The sequence below is a fragment of the Psittacula echo genome (assembly GCF_963264785.1).
Source record: "Psittacula echo genome assembly, chromosome: 2".
Taxonomy (NCBI): Eukaryota; Metazoa; Chordata; class Aves; order Psittaciformes; family Psittacidae; genus Psittacula; species Psittacula echo.
Window position 1 is genome coordinate 29,584,591 of NC_137737.1, and position 18,529 is coordinate 29,603,119.

General features: G+C 38.5%; 1 protein-coding gene across 1 annotated transcript in view; it reads left to right on the plus strand.

The window, feature by feature from the left end:
- Nucleotides 1-18,529, plus strand: part of AGMO (alkylglycerol monooxygenase) — a gene marked incomplete at its 5' end in the record, with an annotated part of 197,086 nt that overhangs the window by 20,311 nt on the left and 158,246 nt on the right. Inside the window, 1 exon segment of the mRNA XM_080609608.1 lies at nucleotides 1,890-2,041. Coding sequence (XP_080465734.1) covers nucleotides 1,890-2,041 — 152 coding nt within the window.

The window sequence follows — 18,529 nt, forward strand, 5'->3', positions numbered from 1 at the left end:
GCGATGTTTGCTGAGGTTACCTCATGTTCCAGTGCATCTATCCAAAAGGACAGGACATGGCCAGGCCATTTTCAGGGATGTTTTCCAGGTGTGTGAAACAAAGGTTTTAGAGGAGAAGGAGCAAATTATGTGCTGTTTTAGTTTTGCAGATTCAAGTGTTTTGGGAGTTATGCTGTAAACTACATAAAAATAATCTAGCAGGAAAAAAAAAGGGAAAAGAAAAAAAAAAGCAGGGTTTGGGAAGAAGGATCATTGAGAAGTGGCAATGAGACAAGAGTAAGCGGACATGGACGGAGTAATGCATGGAGACTTTTTTAGCTGACTTTAATGTAAGGTGAATTTCCAGTCGAGACTAAAGTGAGAGGGAGATGTAGGTCCATCATAGACTTTTAGCTGAGGTTTTGCAAGGCTGTGACACCTATGTGCAGTTTGTTACCACCTCTGTTCAAGTAGTGCCTTGCAGGTATGCCATTTACAATTTCCATTTGAAGTTCCCTGCATTTGAATTTATCAGTCTTCCTTCAACCATGAATATTATTTATAGATTTCTAAAACTTCACACAGCCTTGCACAAAGGTAGTGTTCTGCTGGTAATTTCTCCTTGCTCCCCCCCAAAAAAAATACCAGCAGCAAAGCATCTGAGAACTAGGTTGATTTGTCCTCTGTGTAGATGATGGGGCTAATGATAATTGTATTTCTGATTCTTAAGCACTAAACTGAGGTGCATTTGATCCATAAAAAGGGATATGTGTGACTTTCCAACAATTACTATCTTCTGCCTACTATTTTTTCTGCTTGCTGCTTTTGAGATGCTGCCCAGTTCAATTCACCGAAGTCCCACAAACATTTTCAGCAGCACAGCAAAGGAGGGTGGCAGGAGGAGGTGTGAAGAAGCTGCTGCAAATCCTGCTGTGGACTACTCTCTTCTACAAAAATGGCAATTTAAATATACATCAATCTGCATTTCATAGCTACCTAAGCCAGTTGTCACCTGGTCCACCCGAGTGCCCACTCATATCTCTCATGCTGGGGTTGTGCTTCCTGATCTGTCCGAATACACAGCAAAACCAAAGCAATTTGTTTGGAAACAGCTCAGCCTCCAAATCAGTGAAATGGGGTGGGAGGTGGTGGGGCACTGAGGGTAAGGTGTGACTGTGGTAACACAAATTTTTATTAACCTAAACAGCTGTGGAGAGTTAACACTGGATCTGGCCTGCTCATCCTGGAGCTACCTTCTTTTTCCTTCTCCTTGTCTCAGCACTGGCCTGCACTGTACCTGCTCACTCCCTGTAGTCCAGGAACTTGGCACCAATAAAAGTCTGCTGGCTTTTCCACCTTTGCAAATTCGTGATTTTCTCTTTTTCCTCCCCCTTTTCTAGCAGTCCTGCCATTTTTCTCTACCAATTGCCCTTTCCTTTCTTTTCAAAGGCACTGGGCTTTGTCTCCTCCTCTTTCATTTATCCTCCTTTAAAGTCAAGTTATATGCTGAGCAGATATCTCACTGCTCCCTAAAATTATGTCACCACCTTCTATGCCCTTCCTTACAATGTATTTTAATGTCATACATTAGTGTTTAAGCATAATTGCTGCTATGCTTCAGTCACTTTTGGCTTTTGAGTTAGCAAGGGTGGGTTTCTTCCAGATGTAGGAAAACAAGAATATCATAACACCTGCAGCACATGGTGTGCTTCAGCCTTCAAGCATGCCTAATGCCACAGTATGGACGGTGAGTGGGTGAGGACTGGTTTTAAAAACCTTATAAACCTCAAGCAAAGGTTCCACTGATGTAGTAGTAGTATTGCTTGACAGGGGTTGCAAAACTTGGAGATTGGTTTTATGACTCCTGTTATCTGAAATGATAGGTAAAACTTTTTGAATCTCTGTTTCAGTGTTTTATTCAGAAGTGTTGACTTAATTAGTTATATCTACACATGGAATAACTACAGACTGTTTGAACTGCCCTGGAACTCACCATGGACGTGGTATTTGACACTCCTGGGAGTGGACTTTGCATACTACTGCTTTCATCACATAAGCCATGGTAAGAGTTAATGAGTTTCTAATGTATTAAAATACAAAATATATAAATTATTTAGTAATAAAATGAGGTAATTATTTATGTTTCTATACTTAATCTGCTCTATGCATGTATAGCTGCTCTTCTTCCCAAGTATTAACAAGGATTCACTTTTGCTTTGACCACAGAAAACAGCTTATACATCATCCTCTGTATAATAAACATGATTTCGTGAAGAGTGAAGTATCACAGGAAAAAAAATAGGAAATACATAAAAAATTTAGGGCTAATATCCTTATATACTTGTATGAAAAATACAGCACAGTACAGATAACTATTTTAGAACCTTGTGAATTTGCAATATAGAGGGCAGTAAAAAGTAAGGTGTAATGACAGGAGAGCTGGCTAACTTCATCTGTTTCTGCATGATTTAAAAAATCTTTTTAAACATTCAATCATTGTTTAATTGGTAAATGAATGACAATGTCTCTCTGTACGTCATGTATATATGGACATAGGTACACATGTATGAATAAGATGGTTTAGAAATCTGTCTGCAATTAACACTTGGCTACATAAGTGGAAGCCTTGCTTTGGTTTCTCTCAGGTTCATTTTTAACTTGCTTTTATAGTGAAAGAGAAAAAGCACAGTTTAGAAAGGATTTAGCTTTTTTTACTGTAACAATGGGGCTCATGTAAATCACGCCGCTCATTTCTGTACACATATATATTGTGAAGATGTAATGATATTGATTCCTATGTGTCTGTCTTGTTATGTAATTCTGTTCTCTAGTGACATTTTTGCTTTAGCCTTTTATATCACACCTGAAAATGCAGTAACGCTATCAGTCCTAATTTGGGGCCTGATCTAAAGTCCGTAGCAATGAAAGAGGAATCTTCCTGTTGTTCAAGAGACTTTAGACAGGGCTTCTTAAGGCAGAGCGCCCACAACATGCAAAAGCTGCGGGATCTAGTGACGCTAGCTTATGTAATGCGCTTTCAGAGAGGGGAAAAGTTTTGGTGCCAATAGGTCAGTGGAATATATGGAAGTAGGTAAGAAAGGAGCGTGATCTGCTGCGAGGAGTGAGACGGAGGAAGGGTCCCTCCCAGGTGGGGATGGCAGGCAGGCGTGAGAACAATGCAGGGTGGGTGCAGGGGGATAACAATGGTGGGGGACGGGGTGGGAGGTGAGGAAGCAGGGGGAGCTGGAACAATGCGGTGGGGGGACATCACGGCCGAGAGCTGGGAGCCCAGCGTGGGTGTACACAAGACTGGGAATACACTTTGCAAACAATGACATTAACAGTGCTGGCAGGGCTACAGCCTCGGGCTGAGAACTGGACCAGAGTGGGAGGCTATTCCTGCCTTTAAAAATATAAATAGTTGCCTTCAAGTGTTAGAAAATCACTAGCCTGGCTGTGCTTTCACTGGAGTCAGTGGTAAAATTCCCGCTGACAGAGAAGGGAGCAGGGTCAGCTCCATGTTCTCTAAAGCAATTGCATGTATTTCTATTCTTGCAGCAACTTTGCCTTTACTCTCATCTGTTTTTCTATATTCGGGGGGGTTGCACACTTTGAAATGAATCTTGCTAACAGTTTTAGAATTAAAAGCCAAAACTATTCTATCTATAGGTAATGGTGTTGAGGAAACTGCATGAGAAAATGCTGCTCTTGTCTTAAGAAAGTGAGTGCTGACATATTCTGTAAATGATAATTTACTCTTCTTCAGGTTACAGAAATATTGTTTGCTGTTATGTCTGTGCTACTCAGCAGGGAACTGATGCAACATTGTGGGAAATCACTCTAAATGGAAATTTTAGCTTAACCGACACTTTTCTCTGGTCAAGCAATGATGAAATCTGTAGCACAGCAGCACAGCTGTGAAAGTCGGCTGCTTTGGAAGTTGCTAAGGAAATTTAAGTGTAGGAGATGGCTTTAAAAAGTAAAATGTAAACTCATGAAAAAATACCTTTGCACTTGAGAGGCCAGGGCACTGGAACAGTCTCTGGAATAAGCAGACAAAGCACAGCCTTGCACTAGAGAGTGGCAGGGCCCAATGATTCAATTTTGGATCCTGAGCAAAGTTGAACATTAATAGCGCATGTATATCCCGGGAAGTTCAAGTTGTGTGGGCTTATGTGTGGGGATGTAAATAATAGCACTAACTATTTCAAGCTGGAAAACTCAGATACGTTTTGCAGTTGTTTCTTAACACTTGATGTAATTTTGATACAAAGAATCATCATCATCATGTAGCTTTTCATGTCTCCAAGCAATAATTTGTTAACTCAAACCCCTGGCTTTGTAGTACCTTATTTCATGTTGTCCATGCAATAATTGGATTGTCCGTTCTGGTATTTGAATAAATAGTCTGAATCATTACAGTTTTTAAAAGTTTCTTCTGTAGCAGAAACTCTACAATACAATATCAAGTTTTTACCCAGCACTTGGGAAGCTATTTTTTCCTCTTCACTATATGTGTAATAGCTATTATCATAAACTGAAGTTATACAGCAACAAGAGGAAGTATTTTTAGGTGTGATCTCATTTTGCAAAGGATAGAGTTATTCTAAGTATGTGCTTGTATTTTCCATTGTTTGCAGTAGCCACTAAAAAGTTAGAAAATAAAATGTTTCACCACTTATTCCAGCGTTCTTCTGGGCCTGATCCAAAAGCCATGGCAGTCAATGGGAGTACTTAGCCACTGCTTTTTCTCCTGGTGTTTTAATGAATTTATAAATCAATGTAACTTGTCGTTTTGTTTCAATAAAAACACCCGTTATGGCTGTACTACCAAGAAAAGTAAGCTGTAAAATCACAGGGTTTATTTTAATTTTTTTTATTTTTATTTTTTTTTTTCAGGGGAGGGTATGTGTGGGTTTGAGGGATTTTTACCAAATAGTTTAATCTAGCATATATATGGATTACTCTTCAAGTTTCCTTTCCAGGTGCAGAGTCCTTGCAGGATTCCTCCTGCTGGAAAGGGGGATTCATTGGTCCCAGAGCAGTGCTGAGCCCCAGCCTTTTTGCAACACACCCCTCCCTGCGCCCTGGCCTTGTGGATATTCCTGTTGCAGACATATGACAATGGCAGTAAGGAATTTGGAGGCTCTGTAAACTAATTTCTTCAGCAGCCACACCTTTTAATTGGGAGAAAATCTAGAGACTTCCAGACCCATGCAAAAACAAGAGACGTGCACTTGTGTGGAGGCAAGGTCCTGGCTGGGGGGCAGCAGGGGGCGTTCATGGCTGGCTCTGGTGTGAGGGGTTCTGCCAAGCCCATGGGCACCCCTGGTCTGAGCAAGGTCCTCGGCAGTGGCTACGCTCTCAACCTGTGCCTCAATGGGAGATAGTGCGGAACTCTAAACCTCCTGTCCTCTCTGTAAGGAGTAGTTTTTAACCTATACTTCCTGGGGGATTGCATCCTGCAGAGCAGTGAGGTTTTATGTCAGCCAGGGGACCCTCCTCTCCTGTTTCAGGCCCTGAAAGAAGCTGTCCAAGTCTGACAGCCAGCACGTTTAAAGAGCCTGTCTCTTTTTAAGGGCAGCTTCCAACACCTCTTTTGTTCTCCTTTACTGCTGGGGAATTTCCATTGCTTCAGTGTCCCTCCCCTCAGACAACCTGGGAGAAGTGAGTTTCCTTCTGCAGGGCCAACCTCCGCAGCTGCATTGTTCTGCCAGGGCCACGGTGGCCTGTGTCAGCCGCTTGCCCCCATTGTCCGCTGGCGGCTTCCAGCACCCTGCGGGATACGTGACACGGTCCCTGTCAGCTGAAGGCCGAGCCAATATGAGCTGATGGTTTGAGTTATATGCAGAGGTTGTAAAACAGACCTCAGTTGATAAGTATATCGTCGGCAGATTCCCCAGCCGCTACATAAAATTTTGAGTTAATGGCATTTCTCTTAATAATTCAGAGTTTATTTATGGTGGATGAGACATAAACCTTTTACTACACCAGGCGTATTCTGGGGAGATAGAATCTAAGCTTCTCAGATTCTCCCACCCCACGGGACTGACCTTTTATCCAAGGCCAGCTTCTGAAGTGTCATAGGACTAAGAAGAAACCCTGAAAACTCACTTCAGCTTTGTCCCTCAAAAGGCCGTGCCTCAGATCTCTGCCAAAATGTCTCAACTGTGGATGTTGAGGTGGTTTTCTTTCTATGATTTCCAAGAATTGGAAGCTTTGTGAACTTTTCTTCTCCTATTTTGTAGATTTAAAAAAAAAAAAGAAAAGAAAAAGTTTTTCTCTTAGGCATGACTTACATTGCTTCTCCCTCTTCTCTCAGTAAGCATCTTTTGTTACAGTTTCATAGAACAATATCTTCAGCAGCAGAGCTGAGTTTGGAAGTTTCTGGCTTTTCTTTTCCTACACCATGCTGCAGTTTACCACCCACTCAGTTCCGAAAAAAAAAAACGTCCTGCACAAAAACTGTGTGCATAAGATCACTGAAATAGTCCATGTTAAAAAACAGGATTGTTCTGGGTTTCTTTCTTAAACAATTCAGCTCAGTTCAGTAGTCATGGGGTCAACGTAGCCATGGGCTAAGCATAAGCAACATAATCCAGACTTGCTAGCGCAGAATCTATGGAATAGCTGTGAAGACTTCAGAGAGAGCAGAGAGGGTTTCCTGGGTCAGTAGTGCACAGGCAGGTAACTTGTTCATTTATCCACTCATTCAGAGTGGATTCAGAGTGGATAAATGATCTCTCATTCAGAGTGGATAAATTGGGGCAGGTAATGGATCAAGATTCATGCAATTAAAATGACTGGAATGGGTAACAGTGAAACCCGGTCTTGTTCTTTTTGCTAATTACTACTGCTAACGTCATCTGCTCTAATGCTTCTAATATGGTATCACTTTAGATATCATTGCAATGCTGTGTTCACTGTTGAATGAGGAGATGAGTTGAACTTGCAAACTTGCTAAAGGAAAAGACAGCAAAGCTCTTCACCGTCTACATTTGCAGCTTGTTTTTGGAGAGTGTATTGGAATCATATGATGGTGCTATCTTTATTTATCTGACCCATTTCTGCCTTTGAAGTGCTCCTTTCATCTGCATTTTATAATGTACTTGTCTGAAGTCAGTGTATTAGAATGTAGAAGTAGATTTTATATTAAGAATTGAAATAATATTGAAATAATTTTGTATTTAAAGGATTTCAGGTTTATGGGAAATTCATTATAATAAAATGATGTCTGACTTTAGTTATTAGGAACATGGTCGGGGATGCAAGGTTTTCTTTTCAGGAAAATCTGTATTCTCCTAGAAATACAATAAATGACAATGCTCTTTTACATGCCTAAGGATCTATCTGGAGGGCAGGGGGAGAGAACTGAGGGGTGGTGGTTTTTTAGGCTTGTCCTTGCATGTGGGAAAATGCCACTGTTTACCTGACTAGAAATCCGGTACCATATTGATTATCCATCATGAAACAAATTTAATTCCACCCCAGTGAAAGACAAAGACAGAAAACTTTGGAAACTGTCAAGTGACTGAATGAGGCTCTGTTCTTTTTCCTGTCACAGCTTGTGTTGATTGCAAAGGGAATTGATACCCAGTGATTAAGAGAAAAATATTCTCTTCTTGTGAATTTTAGAGAAAACATTTTTGCCATTCTGTCAGTTGTTTTTTCTTGCTTTTTAAACAGGCTTGAGGAGAGCAGGATATTAAAATGCCGACTCTGCTTGCCTCACAAAAATAGCAAAAGCAATAGCTGGTTGTCATATTTTCTGTTCTATCTTCTGACTGATTGTAGTGTAATACCTGCAGACAGCATAACATGAATTGAAAATAGAGAATTCATGTGATTATGATTCATTCCCTGCCTTCCAAGTCCACTGTAAATAAACTACATAATTTGTTATTTCTATACACTTGTTTTTATAACTATATCTTTTACCTTTCCTTACTTTTCAGATATAAGAGGTGCTCCTTTACCATGTGTAATTAAATTTTCTGAGTGGACACTAAATTTGTAGAAGACCACAGTCAATCTTAGCAAACCAAATTCTTGCTATTCCTTCTGGCATTTAATGTATATTTTGGTTGAGAAAGTTCACGTGAAATCTACCTCAGTTGCAATCAGGCTTGCTGACATGGAGTGGTCTAGGGTCCCATAAAATTATAGGAGCCTGCTTGTATTGTTTTCTGGTTGTTATTTTTCATAATAAGTTCCTGTTCTTTGAAAGACTGATTTCTTGTATACTGGCAAGAATAATGTCTTCATATGAGGTGAGGTTGACTCATTTAGTCTGGTAAATTTATTGTGGCACATGCAGATATCACAAGCCCCTTCCTGTTTTACTTTAGAAGCTGAAAGATAAGTGACTTTCTGAAAAATCTGTAACCTGAAGGGCTCAGAAGATGGAAATAAGAGGATATCCACCAGAGAGTTTTTACTTAATTTCTGAATATTCAAAAGATGTTTATGGGTTAATAGATATTTTTAAATATGTGAAATGCCAGAAGTTATTAAGAATAATGGAAATAAATCACCAACAGGTTGGATGGAAGACAGCGTGATTGGCTGTAAACTTTTTGGCTCTTTGGAACTGCTATAGGATGTGCAGTGGAGTGGGAATATGATGTAGTGGAGGGTAGGGCATGACTCATTGCTGTAGGTAAGAAATGAGACTTCATGGTCTGGGTTCAATACCTAGTCCAAGGAGACATAAGTGGCTTATCTTTGGATGATGGAAGGGTATTCGGAGAAAAGTAACTATACACTTGCCATAGTTCTTTCAGGTTTTCTGTAAAATCTGGTAATTGCTTTTCTTTGCCACAAGATACTGGGACAGATGGATCTCTGTGATTGTTATGAATTAGGCCTTGATAGGAGTATAAAAGCAATCTTTTAAATTTATTTATTTATTTATTTACTTACTTATTTATTTATTTTACGATGCCAGAGACAATGTATCTTTTAAATACCATGAAATATGTATTCATGAAAGCGTGAGCTGACACTGTTTATGACACAGTTCTTGTGCCAAAAATTCAGGTGGTAATTCCATCTACTCTCAGCACTGTTTATCTTTTCTCAAGCTCCCACCATGCTGGCATGCTCCCCAGTACAAAATGAAAAAGAAACCATATTCCTCCATTTTCCTCATTAGTCATCTTTTCTTATAGTTGGGAATGGGGCCAGCACAAGGTTAATACTGCTCTTAAGTATCACTCAAATCCTGCTTTGTGGATTTACATAATACATTTGTGTTCTTGAGGCTCTTTATATAGACATGCATTAGCTAGCAGTACTTATGGGTGTGTGGAAGGTAGAATCTCATCCTTTTCCTACCTGCAGTGCCTGGGTTGTTCCTGAGTGCACAGACTGGGGAAAAAAAGCTCTGGAACTGTTTGCACAAAAGCAAATTTGTAACACACTTTCGAAATAAAACATTAGAAAATGTAAAATAAATATCCTTAAATATTCAAAGTTGAGGGGAAAAATCTCTGTTGTTTTTCATCTAAATTTTTCTTTAAGTGGTAAAACCTAAACTTTCTGAAGCTTGAAGTGAATTCCAAAAATAATTTGTGAAATGACTCTCTTCTGAGGTCCTCAGGAAGTGTGCACAGTGTGTGGATTAAACAGGTGGTTGTAATGAAGAAACTGACAGATCGCACACGTGGCTGTTGTGATTACAGGCATGCTTCTGACTATTAAACTAATCTGGTAGAAGTGTGATTGTGCATGAACAACTTAAACCACCATCTGACAGGATGAAGTGGGAGAAGAAAGTTTACTGTAAATTAGCATGGGTTGACCATTCAGAAGGTCAGCTATCTTCACACATTTTTATCCTTGGCAAGTGCTGCCATCTAGTCTGTGCATGTGCATTTTAAACAGGGGAAAAAAGAATCCTTTTTTTAATCTGAGTGGAAACATGAGTATGAAAGCATCTAACTCGCTGTGCAGAGAAACAGTTCATTTGACGTACTTCTGCGAGTGTGCTGCTGAAAACCAATGAAATGGTGCATAACACGTGTACTTCTTAAGTTGTTATAGAACATAAAGTAAAATGTGAATTATCCAGGTTTTAAAGTGAACCCTTTTGTAGTTAGTGAGTGTGGGAGAGGAGAAACTAGTTCTTCTGCAATAGTTTGAAGGTTTTATTTTTATGGGGTTTTACCTGAAGAAAAGGTTTGAAATAATTCTATTATGCACTGTTTGACCTTCTAATGAGACAGAGCCACCTTCATTCAGTTGACTTCATAAGTTAAAGAGGGAGACTCTGTGCATTTGGAAGTTCAACTACTTTATTTGTTCAAGGAAAACAGTCCAACTATGTCTGTCTTCTCTTCCTTTTTTGTTTTTGTCTTAAACTTGTAATATTTATCTTATGCTAGAAACTTCCATTTAGAGTAAGTGAAAATCAACCTAAGAATATATATCCTTCTTTCCCTTGACCTAATTTTAAGCTGTTGCTTCCACTAAAGGCTTCTTACAAGAGAGAAACATAAAAATGCTCAGTAACATCTCTTTCCTGAAGAAGTTGCACACAACTCATTTCATGCAGGCTTATTTTAAACACATTTTTTTCCTAAATCAATTGCAATGATTTTGGAGATGCTGATACAGTTTTTTTTGCACACTGTCTTGCTAGAGGGCTGTATCTTGGGCTGGACGAATATTTGAAGAAGAGCAAGGTTCATTTTTATGTCCCTTCCATGTTTTGCCAGTTCACTGAAATCAGGAGATCAGGAATAAAAAGTACCAAATGCAGCAGCAGTTTTTATTTTGTGATATGAAAATGTGACTGTAAGGATTTAGAGTAAAAGCACATGCCATATAATTCATCAAACAGCAGCAGTGGTAACTATATTTTGTCACTAAGTTTAAAGTGGAAGCAGAGGCCTAGAGAAATTTAAGGCATTGTTAAAACAGATGGCCTATTGAGATGCTTGTGCTTTTTCTCCTTCAAAAAGAAGTTGTTTTTCTCCTGCTGTGCTAGTAAAAAATTGCCTGGTCATTATTGCTCTGTTTGTCAGCCTGTATAGTTTTATCATGGAAAAAGAAATGCACAGAACACTTACCTGCTCTGAAGCAGCGCTTTAGATGATAGGCACTATGAAGACCTGTAGCATTTTGCAAACAGCTCTTTTGAAATTTCTTTTCAAAAAAGTACCAACCCATGCAGAATTTAGCTTTGGAGCACCTTCACAGTCTACCTGCAGGGTAAGGTAAGGTAAGGTGGCTGCTGGGGCACATATGTGCTTCTGTGGCTGGGGGATGCGGAGCAGAGAAATGGGCCCAGCGCTCTTCCTGGGGAGATGAGCCATTCTGAAGGGCTTGGGTTTGCACATCTGTTCCTCAGCAGGATGTTGCTAAAACCTCCGATTTCTGGAGTATTACAGCCACGGGCATATCAGAAATACTGCTATTTCCATTTCTTCCATGCTTCTTATGCAATTTGTTCTGTAATTTAAATACAGTTCTCTATTGTGTATCCATCAATACATGTGTATTTTATGCATGGATGCATAGATTTAGTTCTTTTTGAATGATATGTGGTAGCATGGTTATGTGGCTGAAATATTTCCAAGTGTATACAACTGATATTTTCAGAACTAGCTAAAATTGAAAAAAAAAAAAAAAAAAAAGGAAAAAAGATTGTCCATTGCTAATTGCACCTTCAGTTTTACTTGCTGATATGCACTCCTTGCAAAGTGCATGCTAATTTGCAAATTTGAAAAGGGTATTGTTTCTTGCTGTGACTAAAAATTTAAAATTACTTTTTAAACCAGACTAAAAGTGCATTCCACCCTAACCCCCAAATGGCAAGCTGTTCCTTTCAGGATATTACTTCAGATTTCTAGAAGCTGGATGTCTGTAATAGTTTTCCTTGCTTGCTAAAACCTAGTGAGGCCATTACCATTTAAAATACTTTATTATACATTTCAAGATTGGCAATTAACATTTAAAGTGTGTTTGGAGCAGGCAAAACATTATTGTATCTGGACAATGTTCTTTGCATGCACATTTCCTTCAACGCATCTTTATTGCCTTAATTAAAGTATTTAAACTGCCAAAAATGCTTCTGGAGTCTAGGAAGGGCAATCTTTTCCACATCAAACTCTATCTAAATTGATAGCATAATGGTGGAAGATGTAACTTGTTAAAAATTACTAGCCAGATTTTTGCCTTTTTTTCATCTTTTGAATAGCTAAAATTATCAGTAAATCCTTGTTTTGGCATAACTTTTCTTTTTTCCAACCAAAGATATTTAAATAACTTCAGTATATCTCAGGTTTTCTCAAGAATCAGTAATTGTCAAACCTGAATAAATTCAGCAAGGTTGAATATTTTGAAACTAAAATACCTTTCGGATCTTAATGAAGATGTGCTCTAAATAGAACATAAACGTTCTGTTGCAAGAAGATACCTACAATGTTCTCATGTATCAAGTTGTATGAAAGGCAGATACCCTAAATAAGAATTGTTCAGCTGTTGTTATGGTATTCATAGTCGGATTCTGTAAAGCACTTGGATTTGAGCAATGGATGTTGGCCTCTGGGCTAGTTATTTGGAGGGCTAAATGGAAACTGAAGTATTCTGAAAATTTCTTTCTGTTGCTGGCAAAAAAATGTGACTAATCAAATCGTATCGATATGTATGCATGTGGAAGTGCAAGGTTTTGTAGAGTCCAGGAAGAGGACTCTGGATTCTATCTAGTTATTAACTTTCCAGGAACTCTTACAAACTTTTCTTAGGAAAAAAACCTGACCATGCCCTCTGATGTGGACAAGAAAGTGGCAGACTATCAGTAAAATTGAAAGGGTACTGCTGCAGACAATGCAGAGCAACCTGGGTGTGTGACCTTGTAAAACACAGATGACATTTTTCTCATGCTACTTTTAACTTTAATAATGAACATATATCACAAATATCACTGTCATTCTAAGCATACCTTACCATTCAGCAGTGGCAAAGCTATTGCTAAATTTGAAAAGGGAAGTACAGACTCTCAGGCTGTAAGAACACTATGGCATGCAATGTTTTCACAAGGAATCATTTCAGAAATCAATGATGTCCTGTTCATGCCTTCCATCAACTGGAAAATGGTCTGTTAGATTGGGACAGAAAAAGGTATGTTTTGTTTTGTTGGTTTTTTTTTTTTTTTTTTGTTTAATTTTAGGGCAGAGTGATGTAAAAAAAGTATAAACTTTATATGGGTGCTATGTATTTTACATGCTTATATATTTTCTTCTATTTTGTTTTTAATTATAGTCACTATTAACACATATGGATGCTGAAATCCTAAAAGCTTTGTAGTCATAATAATAAAATCTTACCTTTTTTTCAGTAAGGTAACTTATAGTGTGTTACAGAAATAAAAATAAAAGGAGTTTTTCACCCCAATCTGTCTTTTAATTTAAAATACTTTTGACTGGAAATTACCTTATGTTTAAAAAAGAGAAAGAAAATAAAAATAATAAAAAAAGGAACTGTTCTTCAGTTGCTTGTTGCCTAGAAGTGATGTGAGGCAGGAGTGAGGAAACCTGTCAAAACCATCTCTCAAGTCTGTTCCACTGTTTGTCTTTGCTTTTCTCCTGATGTCTCTTAACCACTAATTCTAACATGAAATTTTATATTTTTTAATTATAAATGGGGTTTTTATTTTTTAAAAATATATTTGTTGATTTAAAGTTGAAAAGTATCTAAAAGTATTCTGGAGAAATACAGAGTTAAGTATGTGAGCTTGTTATATGGTTAGCAGCTTCCCTTGTACCATATGGTTAAAATGAATCTGAGTCACGAATGCTTTGCAACATTCCTATGGGACAACTGACAGTGTGCAAAGTGCCCACAGAACACATATAAAATAAATTCATACTAAATGAAAAAAAATTAAGAAGCCATAATACACATTTTTGCTCTTTTGCCTTTAAATATGGGTATGATTTTTAAATAAACCTCTCTTCTAAGAGCACTTCAGCGTCACCAGGCAGAGTTGGAAAGCATGAAGCTAGTTCAAAGAAATGAAAAAGAAGTGAATGCAACCTCAGCTAAACAACAGACTCAAAAAACCCTCAATACATAGTTTGAATTCTTTATTTCTTGTCCAAAACAATTTGCTAAGCAATTTCAGATTTGATACCAGGATGGTGATTTGGAAAATTTAAAGTCAACAGTAACTTTAATTTACAGAATAGGAAGAAAAGCTAAACTCATAATTAGATATGACTAACATTTTCCTCACAAAATACGTGTCTTTGGTAATGACATTTGAGTCTTCTAGTGGTTTTTTTCATAGTTAAACTGCAAAGTGTTTTGCAAAGGGGATTAATCTCATTTTGCCTTCCTGTAAAATAAGGAAGGATGGCACAAGCAGGTGAAGAGACTTTCCTAGAACAGTGGTAGAGCAATGGACAAGTTCAGGGGTGAGCTGCCTTGGGCTGGTACCTCCAGTCCAAAGGCAGTGCTTCCTTTACAATTCTGCAAGTGATTATTTTTTTTTATTTTCATTTTTTTAAGTGAATTGATACTCACATTTTCTATTTTGTGACTGAAATCTGAAGTTTAATTGGCATAAGTTTTACTGTATAGTTTATTCACAAACCAATCTTATTCTTACTTGTGGTTTGAGTGGTTTCTTCTGGCTGTATGTAGCACTTAAAAAAAAACTGTTTAAAGATGTAGGATATTTTGCATGCATTGCAGATATGACTGTGTAATAAATACAATTGCATATGTATGCTCCCTGTGGCTACAAAAGTACATATTTACAGAATAAAAACCACAGTCAAAGGAATCCAGACTGCTTATTTTTATACTTACTGATATCCCAGGGAAAAAGGTAAAAAGCAGTTTATAAAACCTGGACAAAAGAAGGATGTAACTTTTTTTTGTACTCCCTTGGGCTGAATTTCAGCTGAAATAACTGACAGTTTTTGGACTTACTGAAGGAAATGATGAGTGAAGATAAATATCCAGATGTTTGCTGGCCAGATGTGTAAGGTTACATTTTGGAAGGCATGAATGCTCTACCTGTGTCTTCTGAGAAGGAAACTGTAAATAGTAAACATGCTAGATTTTTATTTCTACAGTTTGGGGCGAAAAAAGGGGTTTGAAGTAAAACTGTTTTGGCCTCAATCTAGTGCTTTAAGAACAGATGCAGGTTGCACATGCAAATTTTCACAGCATACAAGTGGGTTGTGTTTTTTTTAATGGCTATTATGTCTACGTGGCTAACTTAACACCCTTTGTGCATTGTTTTTAATTTAGGGGAGATGCAGCTTATGGAACTGTCTTAATTTTCCAGCAGTAGGAAATAGGTGTGTCGAGTCTTTAAAAGTTTCCTATTTTCTGTTCCCATGTTTCAAGCTGCTTATTTACGACAACAAAAAATTTAAACCTTGACTTTTTCCCCTCTTTCCCCCGCCTACGCCAAGTCTCTCCCTTTCCCACCTAACATACAGATCTGCTTCTTTTCAAATAAATTGTTGGAAGCGGCTGCCTGCTCATACAGCAGCACGGCTCATCTCTGCTTGTGCTTGCTCTCAAACTTGGGAAGAGGAAAGAAAAGTCTTGTTAAAGTCAAGTAAATAACTTAGCTGCTAGGCAGTAGGAAAAATATTGGATTTGATTGTGTATTATTCCCATATGGGTGAGGTATATTTAAAATTGAAAAGGAAACCAGCTCCCTTAAAACTTAAAGGGACAGATTTTCAAAAATTGGCAGCCAATTTTCGCCTATAATTGTACTTAATGTGGAAGGGATCTCTGCTGATGAGGGATAAGAGGGTCTTGCCACCAGACGAGCAGTGAGGGAGAGGAGGCCCCTTCCAACATGTAGATGTTGTTACTGGCCAGATCTTTTGCTCCTTCCTTGGGCTAAAGATCTCCCATGGCCCACAGGGCACCAGAGAGGTGGGCGAGGGCGGGAGCCTGCCCCAGTGCATGGGAGGTGATGAACTCACTTATGTGAACTCCTGCTCCTTTAGAAACTCCAAAACAAGCATGCCAAGAGTGAAACTTTTTTTTTTTTTAATTAAAAAAAAACCCAAACAACTTTTGAACGAGGTTTTCTCCTGGGCAGGCAGTGTTGCAGCATGTTCCAGCACTGCAAAATCCCTTAAATGGTATGGCCTGTAATTTTAAATGGAAACAGCCTTGAACGGGTTTTTTGTTTAATGTGCTCATGTAGGCTAGTTTTTGTGTTCCCATTCTGCCTGTGTGTAAATATTAGAAAACATAATAACCATGTAATTACAGAAGTCCAGTCCCTCCTTAGAAAAAATAAAGGGCTTCCAGAAATATTTGTCTCAAAGACACAGGCTGTCCCACTGTCAGTTTCTTCAGTAACTTACTTATTTCTTCTTAGGCGTGTATGAGAACAAATAGGCTCTGGAGCAGGATCTGAAGATTGGCTATTGCAAGCATATAGAAGTAGCTTGTTTCAATTTCAGTTTAATCCTCAAAACATTGCTTGAAAGTGTCATGTGCTCAGGGCAAGTGAAGACATTAAAAGGTGTAAAGAAAGTGTGGAGGGATCAATTGCTGTCATGAGTCTTTGCATTTACAGAGGGAAGAGGAGTGGTTAAGAAGGGAGAAGAAAGAATGATGGCAGAGTCATCATGAAGAAAAAGTGGTCATAGAAGCGCAGTGATCCTGGTTCTGGGAGTTCATCCCTGCTCCTGGGACAGTTGCTGCTCCCCATGGGGAAATAACAAATTGCTAGGCCCTAGGAAAAAAAAAACCCAACACCTTAACCTTCAGCTAAAGGTTAGAAACCAGGATGCACTTGGAAGCTGCCCCCCTCCATCACTGTGGTTATGGTAGGCACCATGACCCCCAGGAAGGTAGAGCTCTGAACCCTGCCACCCACCTGCTTTTCCCACTCACTGGGAGAGAAAAAACCCTACAGTTTCCTAATGCAGGTGGGGGAATGGAGAGCAGAGTGACAAAACACATAGTTCACATTTGGTAGTCAAAATAACTGTTTCTCAAGCATGTGGTGGCTTATCTGCATGTGTTGCCGGTGTTACCAGGTCTTGCAATATTATCACCTGTCTCAAGAGCTTTACTAGTGGTGTTGGCTTTGAAATAATTCTGAGATTGGTTTTTTTTGGCTTTGATTTCTGTGTCTATCAGACACATTTACTTTGTGGTTTTTATACATATTGGGGGAGTGAAGTCACTTCTATAACACTGGAAATGGTCTAGACTGTAGCAGTTGCACTAAGAAATTTCAGCTATTGTGACCATGTACAACTGTATAGAAGGAGAGGACTGTGGTAAGCAAAGTGGGGTACATTCAGATAGGAAAAAGCTCTGGATCTGCCTGTGCGAGTGGCATATAGAAGCACCATGGGATGTGGGGGAAAGCATAGGAAGGGCTGGATGGAGCAGAGGAATGTGACAAAAAACAGTATAGAGGAATGTACGTGGAGTCAGGACAAGTTTAGGAGGAGTGGTCTGAGGCTAAGAGAGGAAATTTATGATGGATAGATTTATGGCTGCTGCATGTCAAAGCTGAGGGATAAAGCCCTGTCCTATAGAAGCTCTCAGAAGTTTTGCTGTTAATTACAAAATGAGTGTTTGCACCAAAAATGAATGACAATCCATTTTTTATATCAGACACTGAGAAATGTTGTATTTTTGTATACAGATAAACTGGTCTGCTGAAAATACTGTAGTAACTTCCCAATTACTTATACTTCAAAAACTCATGATTGTCAAGCAAATGTAATGCTTTTTTTAATGTGTAGAACTAGCAATAGTGGTTTTTAGTGTATGAGTTGGGTAAAATTGTCCTCTACTCTCTGTTCTAAAGGAAAAGGCAATGGCAAGTCCTGGAGGACTCTATTTTTATGTATATTATGGTGGGGGGATTGTATTTTTTTTATCCCTTTAGAGCTATCTAAAATTTTTCATTTGTTTATGTTCAAGAAGAGGCTGTATTAATATTTTTTAGTTACATATAGATTTATATCTATTAGTTGAGTAATACAAGCATCCCTTGAGAGGTGTGCTACTAAGTGTTAATATAATTGCTGAAAAGTTTCACACATTTTTTTAGTTGGGAATAATATCCAATATGTCATGTCTTTTGTGTGAGGCGATAGCACAACATTTTACACATTAATCAAAATAATTCACAGAGCTTACTTCATCTTCCACTCTAGTAGGATATGGTTACTACGCAAATAACTTTAGGACAGGAAGTAAGAATAATACTGTAATTAACTGAAATTGCAGGGGAACTTAGGTAGTCAGAATGTAATTATGCAAGGCAGAACTCAGTCAGGAAACAGGATTAACTTTCCTGTTCTTTTGAAATATGCCAGATGATTGCTAATATTTATAAATGGTTTTTACACATCAACTGAATGGTGATGTCTGTGACAGAGGAGCTGCCTTTAAAATTACGCTAAGCAGTTGGTTCCTCTCTGACTCAGTGATAAAGATGCTTCCTCCAGGAGCAGCTGTTAAATTTCCTTCTTGCGAGGTGGATTTCCTTAATGGTGTCACATCCAAACATTGGCCCAATCGTTAGTAGTTTGTCAAG